Source organism: Ochotona curzoniae, unplaced genomic scaffold (assembly GCF_017591425.1).
Source record: "Ochotona curzoniae isolate NIBS_2020 unplaced genomic scaffold, NIBS_Ocur_1.0 contig_2210, whole genome shotgun sequence".
Lineage (NCBI taxonomy): Eukaryota > Metazoa > Chordata > Mammalia > Lagomorpha > Ochotonidae > Ochotona > Ochotona curzoniae.
Window position 1 is genome coordinate 4,868,922 of NW_024465369.1, and position 22,644 is coordinate 4,891,565.

Sequence of the window (22,644 nt, forward strand, 5' to 3'; positions counted from 1 at the left end):
CTTTGGGCTGTCCTCAACTACTTCCTCAGGCCACAAACAAAGTTGGATGGGAAGCTGGGGCACAAACCCCTGCCTATATAAGATCCTGGAATGTGCAAGGTGAGGACTTTAGCTACTATGCTACTGCACTGGGCCCTTCAATAATCTTTTCTTATTTTCTGCAGGTTAAGTAACATTGCAAACTAATGATGTTCATAGGTATATGAACATAAAAAACACATTTTATATGAATGATTAGAACCCAGTTCTCTCTACGCTTTCCCAGATATTATGATACTTTATTGCAATTTTGATTTTGCTTTGTTATTATTTTGGTAATTAACATCAATTTTATTTGCTTTTCTATGTGTTGATTAGCTAAGATTTGTTTTGCCAATTACTAAATAGAACTACTAATTATACTGCTAGCAATATTAGGATGTTGCAGATTGTTTCAATTTTGCCCTAAGCATGAATTTTTTTTTTATGTTTAAAACAGAAATATTTTCTTACTTTATTAGAATCTCAGTCCACAAGTGGAAAGGGGTTATTTCTCTTTTTGTTGAGGTGGTAATAGCTAGATTTAGAAAATGGGATTAAATGTATGTGAATTCCAGTACATTTTCCATGTACTGTCAGTTGACATCTTACTCAGCTGTCGGCAAGCATTTAATCAGCATGCATTGGCATTTTGTTCTAAGATTTAAATAGGACATAAAATTTTATGCCATGTATAGTAGTTTTGATAACTGTTTCATTATTTCCTATAGAGAACATAGTAGTATACCAGAGCAACTATCAATAAAGTACTCAGTGTGGATTATTTTTGGAGGAGTAAGGTAGTTTGAAATCTGTGTAATTACAAAATATTCATCTAGACCTCACATCATATTGTAGATCTGTGTGTATCTGTTTCTTATTTCTTTTTCATGTCCATATCTTTGTGTTTTCTTTACGTTTCCATTTTGAATACTTGTTAGAGCTAATGATTATATTGTTTTCTCACTGCTATTAAAGGTAGGTGTTTCTTAGATATTGTGATACAAATGTCACAATGCATTGCTTATTTATGGTTTACATATTAGCTTGACGTATGAAGCCCAGACTTTGATAAGCATGTTCTTGTTTGTTTATATTTTTGTTACATTTATATTAGTGTTTATTTACATTTACATGATTACTTGTTGTTGTCAGAGGTAGTTGAGTGTGACCTGTTTATAGTTTTGATTCAATATATATTTAAATGAAAAACATTGTTAAAGAATCTTAAATGTATTGATTTATTAAAGAATCTCTTATTTATTTACTTTCTTAGTTGTGGTTAATCATGGGCAGGCAACAGATTGTGAATTGTGGACAGGACCTAGTAATCTAGCTAATTTGCAACAATTCCCTAGAATCACAAGCAAACAAAACCAAGGCATGAATATGACCCCTGAATTATGTATATGAGGTGTAAACCCCAACAGATTGAAAACAACTATTTAAACAAGAACATACACCTTTTATGATCACAGAGGAACTGTTCATATTATTGAGAATCTGGGAACATCCCACATATCCATCAAGAGATGAATGAACAAGCAAACTTTGGGTGCATAGTGGAATTATCTAGCGAAATGGAATGAGACACTGAAACATGATGAATGTGGGTGAGTTTCCAAAAATATCATGCTACCAAAAAAAAAAAAAGAGGCAAAACCTCCAAAAGGATGTGATTCCACTTATATGAACTAGAATAGGTAGATCCGTTGTCCTAGAATGTAACTGTGTGTCTTCTATGTTCTAATGGGAAGAGACAAAAGAATCTGAGCCTCTATGACAGAATCATAAAGATATTTTGTAACTAGATAGTGGTGTTTCACACCATTGTAAATGTAGTAACTGTTGAAATTGATGTTGTGTGAATTTTATCAATATACAGGTTCTTTACTTTTTTCCTTAAAAATACTAAGCAATGAGGTCCAAGCAGCAGCAGAGTTTATATCGTGTGAGTCACAACAATTTTAAGAAGGTCTTCTCCATGAGGCGAGGACACAGTTTGTCATTATTGATCCCAGAGAGGCTGGTGAGGGCCGGGAGTAATTTCATAAAGTCTCCTTGAAAGATGAATTCAATTTCCCTCTTAAATATATTCTATTTTATCATGACATTAGATTATCAGAGCTTGTGAAAAAACCACTTTTAATGGCTCAGACTCTGTCCCATTTGCTGCTCTATTTTCCAAGGTTGCCTGAGATTTCCGTTGGTCTCATTGATCCTTTCAGTAAAATGAAAAGAGGAAAGCACAAATGATCCTCTTTCCAGATAGGTTTTCTTTGTACAATGGGAAAATAATTATGCCAGTGTACAGCAGCAGATGAGGCTATTTGGGCTCAACTGATCTAAGTTTGACTTTTACGTGCTTCAGCCAATCATTTCAGTTAAAATCCGTAAAATTACAAACATCCTCTATCATTTAAGCGAACCTGCTGGTGAAGCTGTTGGTAGTTATTATTACACAAAAGGATAAAGTATTGTTCTGTTATGAAATGCATACATAGAATTTCTCAGGTGAAGATTTTAATATCTTGTGACAGATATCTTTGCAAGCAATGCATTTTGAGTTTTCTACCTATTAAGAGCCTACTGTATGTTACATGTCTTGATAAATCTGTTGCATAAATCTCTAACCATAAGACTCCTTCAGAGAGAGAAATGTTCTTTCATTAATACAAATGAGATAATTAAGGCTCAAATAAATGACTGATACCCTCAAAAGGACAAGTGCATATAGTTAGGGTGCAGCATGTCAGTGTCTGGCCAGGGCACGTTACGGCTCAACCCCATTGCACAGCCTTTCTTTGGCAACAATACTTCCATATAATACTTCCCCCAAGAATTGCAGAGTTTGCTTGTGACTTAGTGTAACTTCTTTAAATAAATTCTCATCCTTTTTGCTCACAAGTCTGACATAATCTGTGCAGACAAGCTATCAGAAATATTGATGGGCACTATTGACATTTAACTGTGGTGGGTAAGGAAATAGGTAAGTTTGTAGAAGGTTTTAAAAAGGATTCAAGTGCCTGAGAGGGATAGTGAAGGCACTGAAGGTGCGATGACTGGAAAGACATTCAATTAGCTCTCGGAGGATATTAAATCAGGTCTTCCTGCTTTGACCTTATTTCTTGGAACTTTATTTAAAGTTGTCTGTTGATAAGATTCACACAAACTTAATTAGAAATTGAGGAGGGGAGAAATCTAAAGAAAAAAAAACATTCTGTATCTTGCCTAGATCATTCAGAATTTAATGTCAAACGATTTTTCCAACATGGGATAATTCTTCTCCCCATATACCTTCATTATTAACTCTCTTCTGAAAACCTTATGTTTCTGCTGACTATGCCTTTGTTGATGCTTCCAGAAGTACTTTGGCTCATTGCTACCAATGCCACATAGTCTTCTTTCCCTGTGTTAAACAACATTCTGTTTCTCCAAAGATCTTTCTCTTTCCTCGACTGATACAGTGTTTTATGGTTGAATTGCTTCTCATCAACCTAACATTTACTTCTGCACTTGGCTTTATTTCTATGCATTTGTCGCTCATCTCAGTTATGCATCATGAACCCCAGGGAGGCAAACAATGGTCACCTAACCTATTTTTATGCTACTGTGTATCTGGGATATTATGCAATAGTACTTGATACTTTCATGATTTTACAGAACAAGTTTTATTTGAAGCATATTTATAGAAATTTCCATTTCTGGGAGGGGAGAGATGCCCCTCCAAAATAATGGTGTGATTGCTAAAGGCTGGGAAGGGTGGTGAGCAGAGGATGCAGGGATGCTGAATAAAGGGTATCAAACCCCGACAGGAAAGTTGGATTCTGCTGCTAAGCAGTAGAGCAACCCAACTGTCATTCATGATAATATTGTATTCAGTGGAAAGAAGGAGCAGACAGAAACTGGCAAGATTCAAACCAAATATAAAGTAATGAAGGTGCTAATTACCTGATTTGATGAGTCAGCAGTATAAACATGTTTGAGATTGCGCATAGCACTCTGCAGAAATGTCAATCATAAGTTTTCAAGGTCAGGAATGATAGTGCAGTGAAGACACTATTCAGGATCTCTGAATTCCATAGCAGCGTGCAACCCCACTGCCCGCAGTGGCAGGGACAGAGTTAGAGAGGGAGGCATCACGCAATTGAGAAAGTAAGAATTGAAACAGACACAAGATAGACACAAAAGCTGGGCTGCTGGGAGAGAAGCCTTCTCTGAGGAAGGAGGTAGACCTAGAACTCTCCACTTCAGATTTTTAAATGAATTGCTAGGGGAGTTAAATTACAGGAATTGGTGTAGCACAAACTTTGATGTTAACCAGGCAATGATTGATGATAAAGAAGCAGCAGCGTGGCCCAACGCAGAACATGCATCTGGCCTTGCACCATTGCCCAACTTACCCACAGACCTCTAATCTGGTTTCAGACTTTTGCCCACTCATTGGCGATTGCCCTGAGAGTTTTACCTTGGTCTCTGGTACCAGCAGTCTGTGAACTCAAGACTTGAGTCTGTCCTGCTTTTCCTTATCAAGTCACACTGTTAATTCTTACACACTGCCTGCAGCAAGATTAAGTCCCAACTCCGTCTCTGATCCAGTTTCCTGCTAAATGGTAACCTAAGACATAGTAGAGAACAGCTTTAGTGCTCAAGGCCCTTTGAGCCATGTGGGATACCTGAAGGGAGTTCCTTGTCTCCTGGTTCCAACATGATCTAGCCCTGGCTGTTGCAGGCGCTTAGAGGCTCAGTCAGCATGTGGGAAGAATTCCTTCTCTCTCTGGCTTCCAAATGAAATCTCTGAATTTTAAATTAAATGAATAAATCAAGCTTTTTGTACTCCTCAAATAAAGGATAGTCTTTTATCAAATAGGTGGAAAAAAAATATATCCCCTACATCTCGCCTAGGAAATTTGGAGCTATATTAACATTTTTCAACACCCAGAAGACATTCTTCAATAATGAGACAACTTTTGCTTCTTTTATCCCCATACTTTTCAACTCTCTCCCATTTTTGTTTCTCGTTAAGACCCCTATGGATACCTCTTACTCGTCAACGTGTTCAGGACATTAAAAATATTTTGTTTACAAATTATGCTAGTAGCAAATACAGAAATTAAATTCTGATTAGATGTAGTTTTAGCTTTTGGGGAGATGCTTGCCTTTATACTTGGTTAGGGTTATCCCTTAACTCTGTTGGTCTCTGCTTGTGTGTATATGCATGTGCACATAGGTCCGTGTGTTTGCATTGTGTGCTCAATCTAAAAAAAAAATAGGTTGAGATTGAAAAGAGAATGATTGAAAGTAGTCTTTCAGGTTGATTATCTGCTAGAATCTCTATTACTTCTCATAATATGCTTGAAAAGTTTTATTTGTACCTTCAGGGCAATAAGCTCAGTCTCATTTACAAATATGAGTGTGGTTATAAGTCTTACACTGTCATCTCCTTCAGGAAGCCTTGCTGAAAAATAGTTTTCATCTTCCTGGGGTTAGACACACTGTGGTCAACTGTAAAAGCACAAGTTCTGGATTCCATTTGGATTTGATTTTCTGCTTATACTTATGAGACTGTGAGCAGCATTTACTAAGTCTTTGATACCTGATCTGTAAGAAGACATAAAGCATGCCTGCTTATATGAGCTTTCCTTTAAAGAAAAACAAAACAAAACCAAAGAAACTGCTAGAAAGGTAAAGGAGAAGAGGTGGGGGAGGTTGAATTGAGAGGTGGAATGGAATAGACAGAGAAAGGTAAAGAGAAAAAGAATCTTACTTGTGATAGTTCACTCCCCAAATTACTTCAATAGCTGGGGCTCGACGAGGCCAAAGCCAGAAGCTAAGAGCTTCTTCTGAATTTCCCATGTGGGTAGCAGGGGCCCAGTGTTTTGAATCATTTTCTGCTGCTTTTCCAGGTGGTTTAGCAGGGAGCAGGCTATGAAGCACAGGAGCTGGGACTAGTACCAGTGCTTGCAATGGATGCTGACACTGCAGTGGGTGGCTTGGTGTGCTATACCACAGCATCAGCCGCTTTCTAAGCTTCTTATAGTGTTGTGGTACATAGGCTGAGCAGAGTAATGTGTGCAAAATACAATGCTGGGCAGATGGCAGATGCTCTATAAATCCAGATCCCCTTCACAGTTAGTTTTCGTGTTAGATCATGACAAGAGAAATCGCAAGCCGTAAAGTCACTCACACAAAACGGCCTCTCTCATAGCTGCCATTCCACATTTTATGTTGTTATTTCGAACAATAAATGATGTCTCTCTTCTCTATGTCCTCTGTGGTTTTATGAGGAAACTTGAATGGAGGAATAGTAAGAATTGAATTATTACCTATAAGGAAAAATGGTAGAATTCCAGCAACAGTGAATAAGGCACATGAAAGAAGTTTTACGGAATAATTTATTCCTTTGAGACACAGGAAAAAAATTAGAGATAATCCTGTTAGTCTTAAAACATGTTAATTACAACATCATTCATCATTATTTTGTAACTGACTAAAACCAATGTGTACTCTCTCAGTAGATTGTAAATAATGTTTATAGAAAGACATTGAATTTATCACAAAATTGGGAATCCTTAATATTTAGTGTGGCATTGTGCTTTGTTTAAGACAAGCTTTTTGATTTTTTTAAGAAATATTTATTTGAAAGGCAGAGTGATGCAGAGAGAAAGAGGGAAGGAAATTAAAATGTCCATCTTCCATTCACTGATTCACCACCAAAAGGCCAAAGTGGCCATGGAGGGACCATGCCCAAGCTGGCATCTGGTACTTCAAGGAGAACCCCCACATGTCTGCTAGAGGCCAAGGAGTTGGCCATTATCTGCTGTTTTTCCCAGGCATAGTAGCAAGGAGATAGGTAGGAAGCCGAGCAGTTGGGACTAGGGCTGTTTCTCTGATGTGATACACTGGCGTTGCAAGTGGTAGCTTAATGTGCTGCATCACAACACTGGCCCCAGGACCATGGTTTGTGTTTTGTTTTGTTTTTTAAGTCTCATTCTTTTTTGATTTAAACATTCACTAAGTCTTTGGAAATAATAAATGTGTTAAGACCAATTTAAAAGACTAGGTTTTAACTTCTGGGTTATCGCATTATATGATTTCAGCCACTGATTAATTTTCTTTTTGATTTGGAATCACTTACCACTGCACACGAAGAAGTACAAGTCATTGTATGATAACCAGGCTTAACAAGCATATGTTTGGAAAACAAAGAACCAAAAAGAAAAGTAGAGTGATACATTTCTTCTTTGTGCAGTAGACTAGAAGGTGCAACATAGATTTTTTTTTTTAAGGTGAGCAAATTACTCTGACCTTTGTTTTGAAGAAAAATATGTACTTATTCCATATGGTTGTCAATAACATGTCAATTATAGTTATGTCCAACCACCCATGGCTAAATTATTCCTAGGATAAGCCAGAGCTGTTCCTATGAAAGATGAAAAATCGACATTTTGCTATGGTATCTGCCCTTCTAAATGCCAAATTATCACTTCTTTTTTTCTTGACATAAATATTATGAATGAGGTGGAGCATTCTCTGTGAACTAACCTGAAATAAAGGAGAAAGAAATGAACCAAAATTTTCCTTGCAATGACTTGAAGTAGACATTAATCAGCATCTGTGTTAATCTGGTTGATTACAGGAGAAAATGTCCCAGGAAGTCTCTGTCCTGTACCCCCTCCTCCGGAAAGGATGACCTGTGACATTCCCTGCAGGATGGATTGTGTGCTGAGCGAGTGGACCGTGTGGTCGTCCTGCTCCCAGTCTTGTTCAAATAAAAACTCAGATGGGAAACAGATGAGGTCAAGAACAATCCTGGCACTGGCTGGAGAAGGTGAGTTAGAAAGGGATTCAACCCCCTTTTCATCTTTTTTGAAAGGTTACATGTTTTATTATTTTGTGTCAAAGATACAATGCCACATTTAATAAACAGGTCACCAAGTCAGGAGAGGAATGTAGGCAAGGGCTATAAACAGGAATCAAGTAAAGAAAACAATCCATTCTAAAAGAATCACAGATGATTAATACTATGGTAGTAAATCACACTAAATAATTTGTAAACAAGATGTTAAATAAGGATTGACAAAGCTGTATTTGCAGCAACGGTATTGTATACAGGCATTTTAAAAAAATTTTCTAATAGCTCCATTATTATTATTTTTTTCCCAATAGGTCACTGTGAAGTTAATATTGTAGAAATAGTTCTATGTACATAGTCTCTCAAGATTAACAGCTACGTTACCATGGATGCACCTCCCCTCTTTAATTCTCTAATTTGTCAGTGTGGAGTTCATGTGCACATGCATCATTTTAGCTTATACTGACTGGACCGTGTCAATCAGTTGATTTGATTTTTTAAAAATTATACTTTCCCAAGTAAGTGAAGTGTAGGTGGCATACATCCAGTTTCTGATAGATTGTGTGATTGGGAACATAATTGAATATGTCTGATAAAATGAGCTCCAAATGAGGAGTCAAGAGACAAAGCTTGTCCACTGAGACCAGCATTGACAAGCTACCTTAATCACGTGCTGGTTTCCTTTCTGTCATGCTGACATGCTGGGGACAGGGAGGAAACATAAAGACTGCGAAATTGACCAAAGAAACCAAAAAATACTATGGGGAATGTGAGCAGTGACATCAGAACAAATTGGAGGAGCAGCTGCTCCGGTCATTTGTAGTGCTGATCTCTGTCTCCAGACAAATGCATCAACACTTTCAAGCCCTCCCCTGGCTTGGTCTTCCACCATCTCTGTTGGAACAGCATCCCTGCGTGGTCACTGACTGTGTGGAACTTCTCAAGCAGGATTTCATTCTATGATCCAGAGGATTGTGGCCAGGGTCAAGACAGATAAAGATTTTCATGTTCTTAAAGTGCATTTGCTTTTATTTCTTGTCTTTTGCACTATTGGATGTCAGTAGTCTTTAATGTAAATTTTTTTAATAGCAAAACCAAGGTCACACATCTTTAGGTATTTGTTCCTCTGAAGAACACATAACAGTGTGGCAGATTAGGAAAAAATCAATACTGCAGATGCATATCATTTATTATATGGATATGAGAATGTGAAAGTAAAAACAGTGATGCAATTTGAGTATTTGACTTTCCCAAGAGTTTAAGGATAGTACAGTTGTAGGATATGATTTAAGGGCTTTCTTTGGCCAAGCTTTAACAGTTGTTTTTGAAGTTCTCAGCTTTCAGGAGAATGCAGGCTTGCTAGACAATGGGTGTCTCATTATGTTTTTCCAAGAAAAACAATCCCTCTTTTAGACAAGCAAGACTATGTTGTGTGTGTGTGTGTGTGTGTGTGTGTGTGTGTGTGTGAGTGTGCATGCACGCACACACGCACAGAGGTCTATCTCAGACTAAACCGCTTCAACATCATGAGCTATTCAAATGGACTATTTTGTGTAAATATAGTAATATTAAAAAAAAAACAACAAGTGACTGCAGAGTTTTATTTCTTATATGCCTGCCCCAAAGACAAGAATTAGAGTTAATTAATTTTATGGTTTAATTGATGTGGATGGATGTCGGTTATTTAGAAGAGAATATTGCAATATATAGTCTTCAGATTTTTCCTCTGGGAAAAAAAAATTTGCTGACCTCAGAGTGAGAAGAATGAGGTGGCTGAGACCTTTGTAAGGCTGTGTCAACTGGCCGTTTGTCTAGACTGTTGAAACAGCAAAAACAAGGAAAGCAGTAGCAACAGCAACAACTGTATTCTCTTTGATTTTGATTTTTCAGGTGGCAAGCCATGTCCTCTTAGTCAGGCCCTCCAAGAACATCGTTTATGCAATGACCATTCCTGTTTGCAGCTTTACTGGGAGACGTCACCTTGGGGCCCCTGTTCTGAAAACACATTGGTAACTGCCCTCAATGTAACCATTGACTGGAATGGAGAAGCTACGTGTGGTGTGGGCATTCAGACGCGGAAGGTCTTCTGTGTCAAGAGTCATGTTGGACAAGTGGTGACCAAAAGGTATTATCACCCTCTTACTGAAAATGCTTATTCTAAAAGAATCAGATGATTAAAACTATGGTAGTAAATCACACTTAATAATTTTTAACAGAGATGTTAAAAATGATCGACAAAGCTGTATTTGCAGCAACATTATTATACAGAGGCATTTTGCACTGTAATTTATAAGGCTGTATTAGTTGTCTTTACTGGAGTGGACAGGCGAATCTGTCTAATCATTTTGATTAGACTATTCTACATCTTCAAGTAGGTTGCAATCTGATGTAAGGCATACTCCATCCATGGAGGTGTGAAGATTTGAAAATAAAACTGGAAAATTTGGACCAGGACTATGACATAGGTAGCAAGAAGAGTACATAATACTTGCAATGATGAAAGAAAAATAACTCCTCAATGGGATTTTCATCTCAACACCTAATAGAAGACATGATTTCCTTGCTTTCATGTGTGAAGGCTCAAGAGCAGAGAAGAATGGTCTTTTTTTTTTTTTTTTTTTTTTTTTTTTTTTTGTATGCAGTGACTGATGGCTGGGCTAACTTTAAAGATATCCCATTGGCTATATTAAGAGATCCTAGCCCTATCCCAGAGTAACAGGTCATCAGGATGGCTTGGTGAAAGCTTTGGTCTATTCTCAGAGACTAGACTATGTTTAACCCAATTTTTAAAGCTGGGGAAGCAAAGCTGCTCTAAGCATATGAAATGAGCATTGGTTTAGCCATAGCCCAGCTTGATGGAGGAAGCAGGAAGTGATAGTGCAAAGGAAGCTGAGAAAGGAACAGAAACAGAACAAATACTGGATGCATCAGGCCATGGTCCCATGACTCCTAATGAAAATATGGCTCTTTCTGGCAACATAGACAAAAGCATGTACTTGCTCATCTGCCTGTTAATCCAGTTTGTGTTTATTTCATGGGCAGTTCAAACACTCAGATTGTTTCATGTATCACACCCTGGTAAAGGGCTCTGGGGCTCATCCGCATTGTTATGGAAAGCTTTTTGCCATGTGTTAAAATAGATACAAAAGCTTGGTTAATGGAACTGAACTGCTTATGCTGGAAATGGTGCAGTGTCTCATGAGCAGATTGTTTCGTAAATACGTAACTATGACTTAGAAGTCAAGTCTAAGCAGGAACATTTTTTCTACCTTTACTACATGAAACTTCTACAAACCCCAGTCCTTATCACTGGGTTTAACATATAATTGGTGTTTTGCAAACATAACTGGGATTTATGAATGAACTGGACAAATGTGACAAGGACTGGATATGAAAAGAGGAAAACCAATTTATCCCACCTTTCCAGCAGCAAAGTATTCCATCTACTAAAGTGAGTTTTTGGAGCAGGAGCTCGTGTGAAGAGTAATGAATAAGTCGCATACACATGACTTGCTCTTAAGAACTCTTGAATGTTATTCCCACTTGAAGCATATGACTCTGCGTTGCTTGTACTGCTTTTAGGGATTTCTACTTGTGTCTTACTTTTATTTCAACTTGTTTTACACCAGCATGTGTGAGTCGACCAGCTCATTGAATAAATGCAGTCATGAGCTTGGATATTAATTACTTTTATTTCACTACTTCTAGTGATAATTGAGTGCCAGAGTTCATCATGGAATCCTAGAAACCTTATAAGGGTCCCAGGGAGACAGGAGAGCTCCTTTCATGTGGCTGAAATTTCCAACTGCTTAGATATGAAATCCACCTAATATAAAGCTAAAGATGGCTTACGTGTGAGAGAAAATTCTCCATAAAAGGCAAAAGAAAAAAAATCTATTATTCTTGATGATGAGAAAATTTAGCATGCCTGAAATCTGATCTGCTATCCCTGGAATTTTTCAGCCCTGATCAATGGAAGGAAAAATTCACTTGACACAAAGGTGATTTGTTTTATTTCTTAGCTAAGAGGCATTAAGATTGAGACTGACACCTACTGAATAAGTTATTATGACACTTTAAAGGACCACTTGGACAGGAAGAATTAAGTTACCTGTTCACATGGCCTTCAGTTTCCTCTTGTATTTCATTATTATTTCAGATGCAAGTTTTCATCCACGTCTCTGAGCGCATCAGTTTACCCATATGTTAACATCAAGATGTTTTGTGTCCCAAACTCACAGAACCATAAGTTTGCAGTTGAAATCGTAACTCATAAATAAATATGCATCTATTTGAAAATACATAAATGAGGACAAAATATTTTATAGTGAGTAAGTTTCACTCTTGCTGCAGTTTACCAACACAGAACAGATAGATGTTCTCTTTAAACCCACCCCCCCCCGATACACACACACAGAGCTAATTAATGTGTGTACTCTTAATGAGCCTGGAGACTCAACAATCTAGCTTTAATCCTTACTGTATGTCTCCAAACAATCCTGTTAAACATGCACAACCCGTATTGACTTTAGTAAAGTTAATTAAAATTCTCGAGGTTAATGAGATTAATTGAGCTAGGAAATAATATCTAGTGTCCAGTAAAGCACCCAGTGAAATTATAAGTAATACAATGTTTCCTTTGCTCTGCAATTATGTATTAGAAAAAAGATATTTATGGTCATTTTCAGTGACAGTCATTGCATTGGAATTAAATTCCCTGTCACTTGTGAAATCCCTGGTGTTCGGATATGGGTTTAGAAGAAAGAAGGAGTAGCTGCAGGATAGAGAGAAAAAGGTATGGCTTTGTGGAATTAATGGGTATAAAATGTATTTTATATCTCAACCCCCTGCACTAAGAAGGCACAGAGTACCTTGTAAATTCCTGCATTCCTGGTTGGTGTTCAGGATTCCATGTAATTGTGTAGGAGAGAATGTTACCATTGTATGAGTAATAGAACTGATCATATCAGAAAATGAGAACTAGGCAGGGCACAACTCTACCAGAAGGGAGAGCTTCTTGGGTACATTTCTGTGGTTTTGTTTGGTTCTATTTCATTATTCAATGCTTGTTTTTTTTTTCCAGTAGCAATGTACAAGGATATAGCAAAAGTTAAAACACACACAACTCAAAACCTTCTAAGGTTCCTGATAAGGGACTTTTTCCCATTCATGTGAAAAGATGTAGAAATTTTATGAGACATAATAATAAATAGATCTGTGTGATGGATTTCCCTTCCTCTCTCACTGACTAATGAATGAATGAGTATATACACAAATAAACAATTAAAAATGTCTGGTATTTTCAAGTGACCTTCGTGCATACATTGGTTTGTATTTTCCCATTTCTTTTCTGGGACTTTAATTTTATAATATATTATTCCAAGTTTAGTACGTTTCAAAAATTGTGCCAGGTTCTTTATGGGAAACATCAGCTATCAGTGTGATTAGGGATACTGTCGACATACTGGATTGGCTCCTGTCTCATCGTTCTGGGAAATGTCCTTTCCTGATCGAAGGAAGAGTGTTTTAGTCTCAGCGTCCCGAGAGGTGCAATGTCCCTGGTCTATGAGCAAATGACAAGTAATTTCCCCTCCCTGGATCTGTTTTCCCTCATCTATATAAATGTGAGAGGCCCTTAGTCTTTTCTACTGGAACATCCTGTTGTTCTGTGGTAAACCATGTACAACTCAGGAAGCATTTGTATGACATCTCTTCTCCTTCCAGATGTCCAGACTCTACTCGACCTGAAACTGTGCGCCCCTGTTTCCTCCCGTGCAAAAAAGACTGTGTTGTGACTGCTTTCAGCGAGTGGACGCCCTGTCCCAAGTTGTGCCAACCAGGTGGGTGGCTCTAGCTTTCTCAGGCTTTGTCTCCTGGACTTCTGATTTCTTTCTCACTGCTAAAAAAGGAAAAGCTCTTCCTTTCCATTTGCATGTATACATACACACACACACACACACACACACACATATACACTCACACATATATATACACATATGCATCATCATTGGAATAAAATTGCCAAGAAATTTGAAAGTAAAATCTTATTTATCCAGATTCATTCAAATTTAAAAGGAAATCATATTGAGTTTTATATGTCAGCATTTCAATGATAGGTACAGCAGGGGAACTCACCTTGCACCAACCCTGTTTGACACTTTGAATATCTACTCCAACAAGTTTCCTTAAAGAAGATCGGCAGCAGCATCACTTTCGTGTGGCTGCCGTGTGCTTGAATTCTGATACCAGGCACTATCATTAGACTATAAAATTGATATATTATGTTTATATTGTTGATGAGTACATACATGTGAGAAAACAAAAGCCTGGAGTGTGATATAAACACAGAAACGGATGGCAATAATTTTTATTTTTTTAATTCATGATGTTGGTGTGCAATATATATGAGTACAACACTACGAGGATAGTTAATACTTAGATGAACTCACAAAGTTGCACTGACTCGTGATTTGGGGCCACAGTTACAGCTTTAGGATTAAGAGCATTGTGCTGCTTTCACATGGACTCATTCATTAAAAAGCTGCAACAAGCTCTGTGGAAAAGACTGTTCTAAAAAAGAGGTCACTTTCCCCAGCTCTTATTGCACCTCCCTAATGAAAGAGTCGGTGTGAAAAACATGCCGTATTCTTAATCCTATGGATGTTAGTGTGTCCCCAATTCTAGCATTAATAAATCAGTTCCTTTCCCCTAGCCTTATGCCCTAGCCTTAGGGCTCTGTCTTCTGCCTACCTTGGTTTGCAAAAAGAAATCCAGGAAATGGCAATACAAGAAAAACACCAGTTTTGGAGCCCAGAGTGAGTCTCTTCTACTTGTTCTTGGCCTTATCTTGGAAATCTTGTGCTCAGATTATGTGGCTCTCAGTCTGTTGTGTGCAAGCCACCTAGAGGAAGGGAGAAGTAGTATGTAGTTCCACAGAGGCAGAACATGGAAGTACTACTTAGAAAAGTTTAGAACTGTTTATTTAGTTGAGTATTAAGCCTTATGTAGTTAAGATGTATTGATTCCAACATAATAAATAAAATATTAATTTAAGAAAAGACAAACAAAAACCTCAGCCCTCTGCACTTAAGATCTGCCTAAGTCAAAAGTCTAGCATTACTCTATGAGAGTGGCATGGAAATGTAGCTAGCACTGGCCTGTACCTGGTAGCCATGCATAACATCTTTTCACTATTAGCAAGATGTGTGATGACACCCATGGAAAAATATGACCATTGATATATGCTAGTACAATGGTGAGGCACCTGCACCAAGTTTCATACCCATGTCATTTCATCATCTTAATGATCTTTTGTCACATAATAATACAGTAACCACCAAGGAACTTTGCTTAAATCAGAATCACAATTATGATATTTAAAAATAAACAACTTTGAAAATACAGTAGAATGTTTATCTGATCTCTACAACAGTGGAAACTATAATCCCTTCGAGAAATTCTCTAAAGTTGGTGAACTAAATGAGCAGTGTTGCTGGATAGCCAATTGTATGAGAATGTCATTTCCCCACAGAATGCAAATGAAAAGCTACTGTCTTCATTCTGGAACTTTAAAAGTCAATATCTAGGAAGCTGACTTCTGGGATTTAATGGTAATGCACCTGAAAAAGTTTCAGGCTGTCAAAGATAAGCATTGGAAAACTACAAGAGGATAATATAATCTGTGATGGAAATATTGAAGTATGACTCTTAGTTTCTTCGTAAGAGAATAGCATATTGTTTCTGTTAAATGGTTATGAAGAAGGAAAAACACAGAAGTAAAAAGAAGACCTGGCTGGCAGCCAACACTTGGTATTGGAACTCTCAAAGTCTCCCAGTACTTAAGAAGACAGATTAACTTTTAGAACTGAGGTACCCATGGGAGCAAAAATTTCTTCAGCCACTGCCATGCCATGCATTCTATATTCTCTGCTCTCTGAGAGTCTCCTCATGTCATTGACTGAGGGTATAAATATCACAGAAACTGTAAAATAAGTTCTCTTCAAGCAACTTCAGAATTTACTCATTTTCCTGAGATTCAGTTAATTGTTTCACTGATTGGCATCATAATGAAAATAGTTATAAGCCTGTGCAGTCTCCGTTTGCCCTTAACGTTTGAAGCCAAGATAATTCTTTCCAACTCTGGCAGCTGGGGGACCTGAGAGAGCAAAGATTTAATTTTCAGATTTCTTCCAGCTTTCCACTTAAATCCTATTTACCCTTGTGTTTAGAATCCACTTTGGGACCAAGATAATATTAAATAACCATGTATTAATTAGTGGGCATTTCAAGAAGAAGAGATTATGGTGGAAAATGTACTTCTAAACATATTCTCAAGCTGCATTGCATTAGAATCACATAGGTGCATTGTTAAAATGCATTTTCTAACTGCCTAACTAGAAATTGATTCAATAGATACAGTACAGGTGACAGCAATGCAGACATTGCTAACACAATTCCTAACACATTCTGGGTGCACAGTTCTTATGAATAGAGAGTGTGGACCCATAAACAGTGCTTTAACTCTGGGCACATGGACCTTCTTCCAGCTACTTCCATGTGTTTTATATTTTCTAGTTCAAGTGTGTAGACTTGGGTTAGGGATGTTACTACGAAAGAGGTATTGCTTATTTTTTTTCTGCCTCAGTTTCTTCAGTTTTAAAGTAATAATGATCGTTGCTGTCACAAGAAAAGTACATCAGACTGCTGATTGGAGTAGAATGTATGCTAGCCTAAGTTCTTGTAGTTGCTCAGGGTCATTTTCTCTGCAGTATGTGAGGCTAATACTCTGTCCAGCTACCTCTCCTTGCTGGGTCCCCAGCCTGTGCATCTCCACATACCTGCCTTTCCTGAGTACTGAAGCTCTTATCTTCCCTTTCACTGCACACAATGCCCTAAGTATCTCTTAAGTAAGTCTTCTTACAGTGTTCCAAACATTCTGTTTATGGACTCACTATATTTATCTATCCGTGCTAATGCTGTCACTACTACGTGGTAAGTACAGAAATCAGACGAATTCTATTCTGCTCGCTGCTAGATCCAGCATAGTATAGATTATACAGCTGTCATTTAACAAGTAGTTTTTTTTTTAATCCACAGATGTCTTATAAAAACATAAAAAGTGGGTATCTGCATCTAGGCAGTGAATTCTCTGTACTTGAACTGTCATTCACTAGCTACTTTATGAAATGGTACTCTTGGGCTCTACTTCTCAAACTTGAATGTGCACACAAGCCCCTTGGGAGTTGTATCTTCTAATTCAGTACACCCAGATGGGGCCTGAAATTATAACTCACTAAAAATACCCAGGTACAGCATTGGCAGTGATGGGGTGGGAGGGGAATGCTTTAGAAATTTGAATGAGGAGGCTATATTTGAATCAGACCAGTAAGTGAAGTTCCAGGTGGAGTGTGGATGGAATGATAGGAATCAGTTCAACCTGAACTGAGAGAGATCAGAAAAAAATGTTCTAGGAGGAACATATTGGTTACAGAAATGGTAATCTTAACTAATAAGGACAAAGGAAATAATGTGTAAATGCATTCTTAGACTGAGCCTTGATTAAAGTCCAGAAGAGTTTATGTTTGTGGTCCTCAAACTTGACCCTATGATGGAATCATCTGGGGATCTATTAAAATACTGGGGTCTACACACCATCCATAAAGATTTAATAGATTTCTAGTGTGACTGCAGAGCTACTGGGTTATGTGAATCCCAAACCAAATCCATCCTAAGCTCCTTGGAAAACCAATGTGGCCCAGAGGATCAGGGCACTGAGTGATTTGTGCCTTAGTGATGGCTGTAATTTGTCCTGAGTTAAATTTTTAATACTTCTTGGTATTCTCAAGCTGCAAGTAATCTCCGAGTTATCAACTATGTTTGTTACGCTCTTACCCTCCTCACTTTAGTTTGTCCTTAAGGGATAAATGATAGTCCGACACTCTGCCGTGTACACTAGAGGTCTCTCAAGCTACACCGAGGCCCTTTTCTGGTTTCTGTAGTTTTTAAGACCCTGCAATAAATCAACCAAGTAATTAAACAAGTTAATTAAACCAAATGTAATAAATTAACCCGGCAGTTCACCTTCTATTTTTTAAATATTTAATTAGTATGTGAAATTACACTTACACATAAATTAGCACAGTATTAATACAAACTATTTTTATTACAAAATATTAATGACTGATAAAATGCACTCCGAACTGATCACCACACAAAATGCTTACCTGCTCATGGATATTCTTATTTTTTTTTACTCTATCAATTATTTCTCTGTCTACTCACTCTGAATAGCCTAATTAAGGTAATTTTCAGCTGTGTTTACTACTTTATAGGCAGGGAAAATATGGACGAGGTCAAGTTCATAGACTAGAAGATAAAATGCAGCATATTCAAAGAATTGCTTTCTAAAAATTTCTAGAAACCGTGGAGCTAATAATTAATTATTTGACAGTCTTTGTAATTAAAGACTGAAGGAATTCCTTTTGCTTTGATCTCTAAGGAGTGAGCTACATAGTGCTGTCATGGTAGCTGGTAAGGCTAATTGCGTATTGCTGCTGGGAGTTGGTAGGAGATCCCATTTCACGGTACCCATTTGCTTGCTCTCAACCTACCTAGAGTCATGCCTTGAGCATTCAGTATCAAAGACACTCAGTAATATTTCTGAGAACTCATTAGTAGTGTAATAACATGGTAAAGAGCATGGATGCTTGAGTTGGATTTCTTGGGTTTCAATCCTTTCTTTGTCATGCAAATCGCTTTAAACTTGCAGTGTTTCAGTTTCCTCCTATTCAACATGATGTAATTTTAAAACCTACATAGCAGAAGGATGGATTTATGACTGTTTTTGAAGGACTATACTATTGTAATAATATAGCGAGAATCACAGGGGTGTGGCGAACCTGAGGGGTGAAGTGAAATACTGGAACCTATGAAATTATATCATGAAATAAAAAAAAAAAAAACTTACCTCATGGATTGTAACAATGCTTATATGAAAGAAGCTGGAATGTAAAATGACTACTGTTGCTGTTTTTTTTTTTGTTATTTGATGTTATCAAAGTTTCTAAACATCAGGTCTCTTGTATTATGTGAGTGTCTTACAGTATCAGATGCTCTGTATGTTGGTATCAGCATTTATTTGCATGTGTGTCTTATGCCAGGATAGAGTCTTAGAGTGCCGGAGCCTTTCATTCTGTTAATTTCCAGTGCTTAACACAGTGTTTAGCATAGGATGAACATTCAATAATTATTGTCAAATTTCTTTTTAAATAATATTTATTTCATTTGGTTGAAAGCCAGAGTGATAGGCAGACAGTGACGTGGGGAAATAGAGAGGGAAATTGACTGATGGTTCCTTTCTTAAATTGCCACAGTTGCATTTAAGTCTCTCATGTCAGTGCAGATGCTCCAGGTCTTGAACCATCTTTCACTGTTTTTCTGAATATATCATCAGGAAACTGGATTAGAAGTAGAGCAGCTGGGGCTTGAACCAGAGATACTCGTGTAACGGGCATTGTCTAATCCACTGTGCCATAAAGCTTGCTCCAGCTGTAATTATTTTTTTTGTTTGTTTTGTTTTTTTAAAGATTTATTTTTATTATGTTTTTATTGGAAAGGCGGATATACAGAGAGGAGAGACAGAGAGGAAGATCTTCCATCCGATGATTCACTCCCCAAGTGAGTGCAACGGCCGATACTATGCCAGTCCAAAGCCAGGAGCCTCTTCCGGGTCTCCCACACGGGTGCAGGGTCCCAAAGCTTTGGGCCGTCTTCAACTGCTTTCCCAGGCCACAGGCAGGGAGCTGGAAGGGAAGCTGGGCAGCTGGGATAGAACTGGCGCCCATATGGGATCCCGGGCGTGCAAGGCGAGGACCTTAACCACTTGCACCACCGCATAGGGTCCTCCAGCTGTAATTCTTTTTTTTTTTTTTTTGTTGCTTACATTATATTATGTAGTACAGTTTTATAGGCGCTGGGGATCCCCCCCACCCCTCCCATACCCCTCCCCCCATGGTGGATTCCTCCACCTTGTTGCATAACCATAGTTCAAGTTCAGTTGAGATTCATTGCTTGCAAACACATGCCTAGCATAAAGTTCAGCGTCTTATTGTCCAGATAAGTTCAGTGGCCTCTTGGGGAGACCTTCTATGGTCTGAAGATAGGTCTAACAGAGTAAAGATCCAGTCAGTTAAAAGCCCCAACAAGGCCTCAGTATCATTATACAACATTATGGAATTAATTGACATAGTATTGGGTAAACAATATGTTAAAAATAATGCAAGTTCCATTCTTCGAAACATCTGGGTTGAGACAGTATCAATGACAGGTTCAAAAAATAACAAACAACCAAACAAAAAATTACAGGTTAAATCAAGGCAAACATGTGGTATCTAATCTTTTGGGATTCGCTCATTTCCCTTAGCATTATAGTTTCCAGTTGTGCCCATTTAGCCACAAAGAACTGCATTTTGTTTTTTTTAATAGCTGAGTAGTATTCCATGGAGTAGATGAACCAAAGCTTTCTTATCCAATCTTCTGCTGATGGGCATTTCGGTTGCTTCCATGTTTTCGCAATTACTGATTGTGCTGCAATGAACATAGGGATGCATGTTGGTTTGTCGTAAAACAGGTGTTTTGGATATATTCCTAGGAGTGCTATTGCTGGGTCATATGGTATGCAGATTTTGAGTTGTTTGAGTGTTCTCCAGACTGATTTCCATAAAGGCTGTACCAATTTGCAGCTCCACCAGCAGTGGAGTAGGGTTCCCTTTTCCCCACATCCTCGCCAGCAAGCGTCGTTGGTGTTCTTGTTTATGTGGGCCAATCTTACTGGTGTTAGGTGGTACCTCATCGATGTTTTAATTTGGATTTCCCTTATTGCTAGGGAGCTGGAACATTTTTTCATATGTTTGTTTGCCATTTGGACTTGTTCCTTTGTGAAATGTTTGCCCATTTCCCGTGCCCATTTCTTGAGTGGCTTGTTCGTTTTGGTTTTTTGGTTGTTTTGAAGTTCTTTGTATATCCTGGAAATTAGCCCCCTATCGCCTATATCGTGTGCAAAGATCTTCTCCCACTCTGTGGGTTGCTTTTTTACTTTGTTGATTGTTTCCCTTGCTGTACAGAAGCTTCTTAGTTTGATGAGGTCCCATTTGTTTATTCTGTTCTCAACTGCTATTGCTTTTGGTGTCCTTCTTAGAAAGTCGGTACCTACTCCTAGGTCTTGCAGGGTATTTCCTACATTTTCTTGCAAGAGTTTGAAGGTTTCTGGATGTAGGTTTAGGTCTTTTATTCATGTAGATTGGATCTTAGTGTATGGTGATAGATGTGGGTCTATCTTTTTGTTTCTACAGGCTATCAGCCAGTTGTCCCAACAACATTTACTAAAGAGTCCTTCCCACTTGCTTAAGCTGTCATTGGTCTTTTTGTCAAAGATTAATTGGCTGTATCTGTGTGGATTCCCTTTTGGTGCTTCTATTCCATTGATCTTCCTTTCTGTCTTTGTGCCAGTACCAGGCTGTTTTGATAACCACTGCTCTATAGTATGTCCAGAGGTCCGGGATTGTGATTCCCCCTGCTAATTTCTTATTTTTCAGGATGGTTCTAGCTATTCGTGGTTTTTTGTGTTTCCAGATGAACTTTTGAATCATTGTATCCAGTTCCGTGAAGAATGTTTTGGGCAATTTGATTGGAATTGCGTTGAAAATGTATATTGCTTGTGGTAGTATAGACATTTTAATGATATTGATTTTGCCTATCCAGGAGCACGGGATGTTATTCCATCTTTTGAGGTTTTGTTCAATTTCCTTTTTAAATAGTTTGTAGTTTTCTTCGAATAGGTCTCCTACACTTTTGGTTAAATTTATTCCCAAATACTTCATACTTCTCTCTGCTATTTTGAATGGTATCCTGTTGGTTAGATCTTCTTCCATCTTGGTGTTATTTGCGTACACTATGGCTGTTGATTTTCGTTCGTTAATTTTGTACCCCGCCACTCTGCCAAACTCTCGTATAAGTTCTAGCAGTTTCTGTATTGAGTCTCCTGGTTTTTCTATGTATAGGATTATGTCATCTGCATATAGTGAAAGCTTGACTTCTTCGTTTCCTATACGTATGCCTTTGATTTCTTTTTCTTGTCTTATGGCCTCTGCAAGTACCTCTAGGACTATGTTGAATAGCAGTGGTGATAGTGGGCACCCTTGTCTTGTTCCAGATCTCAGTGGGAAGGGTTCTAGCTTTTCTCCATTCAGTATGATACTGGCGTTGGGTTTTTCATAAATTGCTTTAATTATGTTGTGGATTTTCCCATCTATGCCTACCTTGGCTAGAGTTTTTAGCATGAAGAGGTGTTGGATTTTGTCGAAAGCTTTTTCTGCATCTATTGAAACTATTATGTGGTTCTTGTTTTGCAGTTTTTGGATATGGTTTATAACATTTATGGATTTCCGAATGTTGAACCATCCCTGCATTCCAGGGATGAATCCTACTTGATCCAGATGAATGATCTGTCTGATGATTTTTTGAATTCTATTGGCTAGGATTTTGTTGAGAATTTTAGCATCAATGTTCATCAGAGAAATAGGTCTGTAGTTTTCCTTCTCTGATGGTTCTCTATCCGGTTTTGGGATTAAGGTGATGTTGGCTTCATAGAATGAGTTTGGGAGGGTTGCTTCCTCCTCTATTGTTTTGAAGAGCTTGTAGAGGATTGGGGTTAGTTCTGTTCGGAATGTTTTGTAGAATTCTGTAGTGAAGCCGTCTGGGCCTGGGCTTTTTTT

General features: G+C 38.0%; 1 protein-coding gene across 1 annotated transcript in view; it reads left to right on the forward strand.

Annotated features, from left to right (window-relative positions):
* Window positions 1-22,644, forward strand: part of THSD7B (thrombospondin type 1 domain containing 7B) — a 717,619-nt gene that overhangs the window by 346,586 nt on the left and 348,389 nt on the right. The window contains exons 7-9 of the mRNA XM_040971516.1: window positions 7,658-7,849; window positions 9,764-9,998; window positions 13,598-13,713. Of these exons, the coding sequence (XP_040827450.1) occupies window positions 7,658-7,849; window positions 9,764-9,998; window positions 13,598-13,713 (543 nt within the window). The remainder of the gene's footprint in view (window positions 1-7,657; window positions 7,850-9,763; window positions 9,999-13,597; window positions 13,714-22,644) is intronic.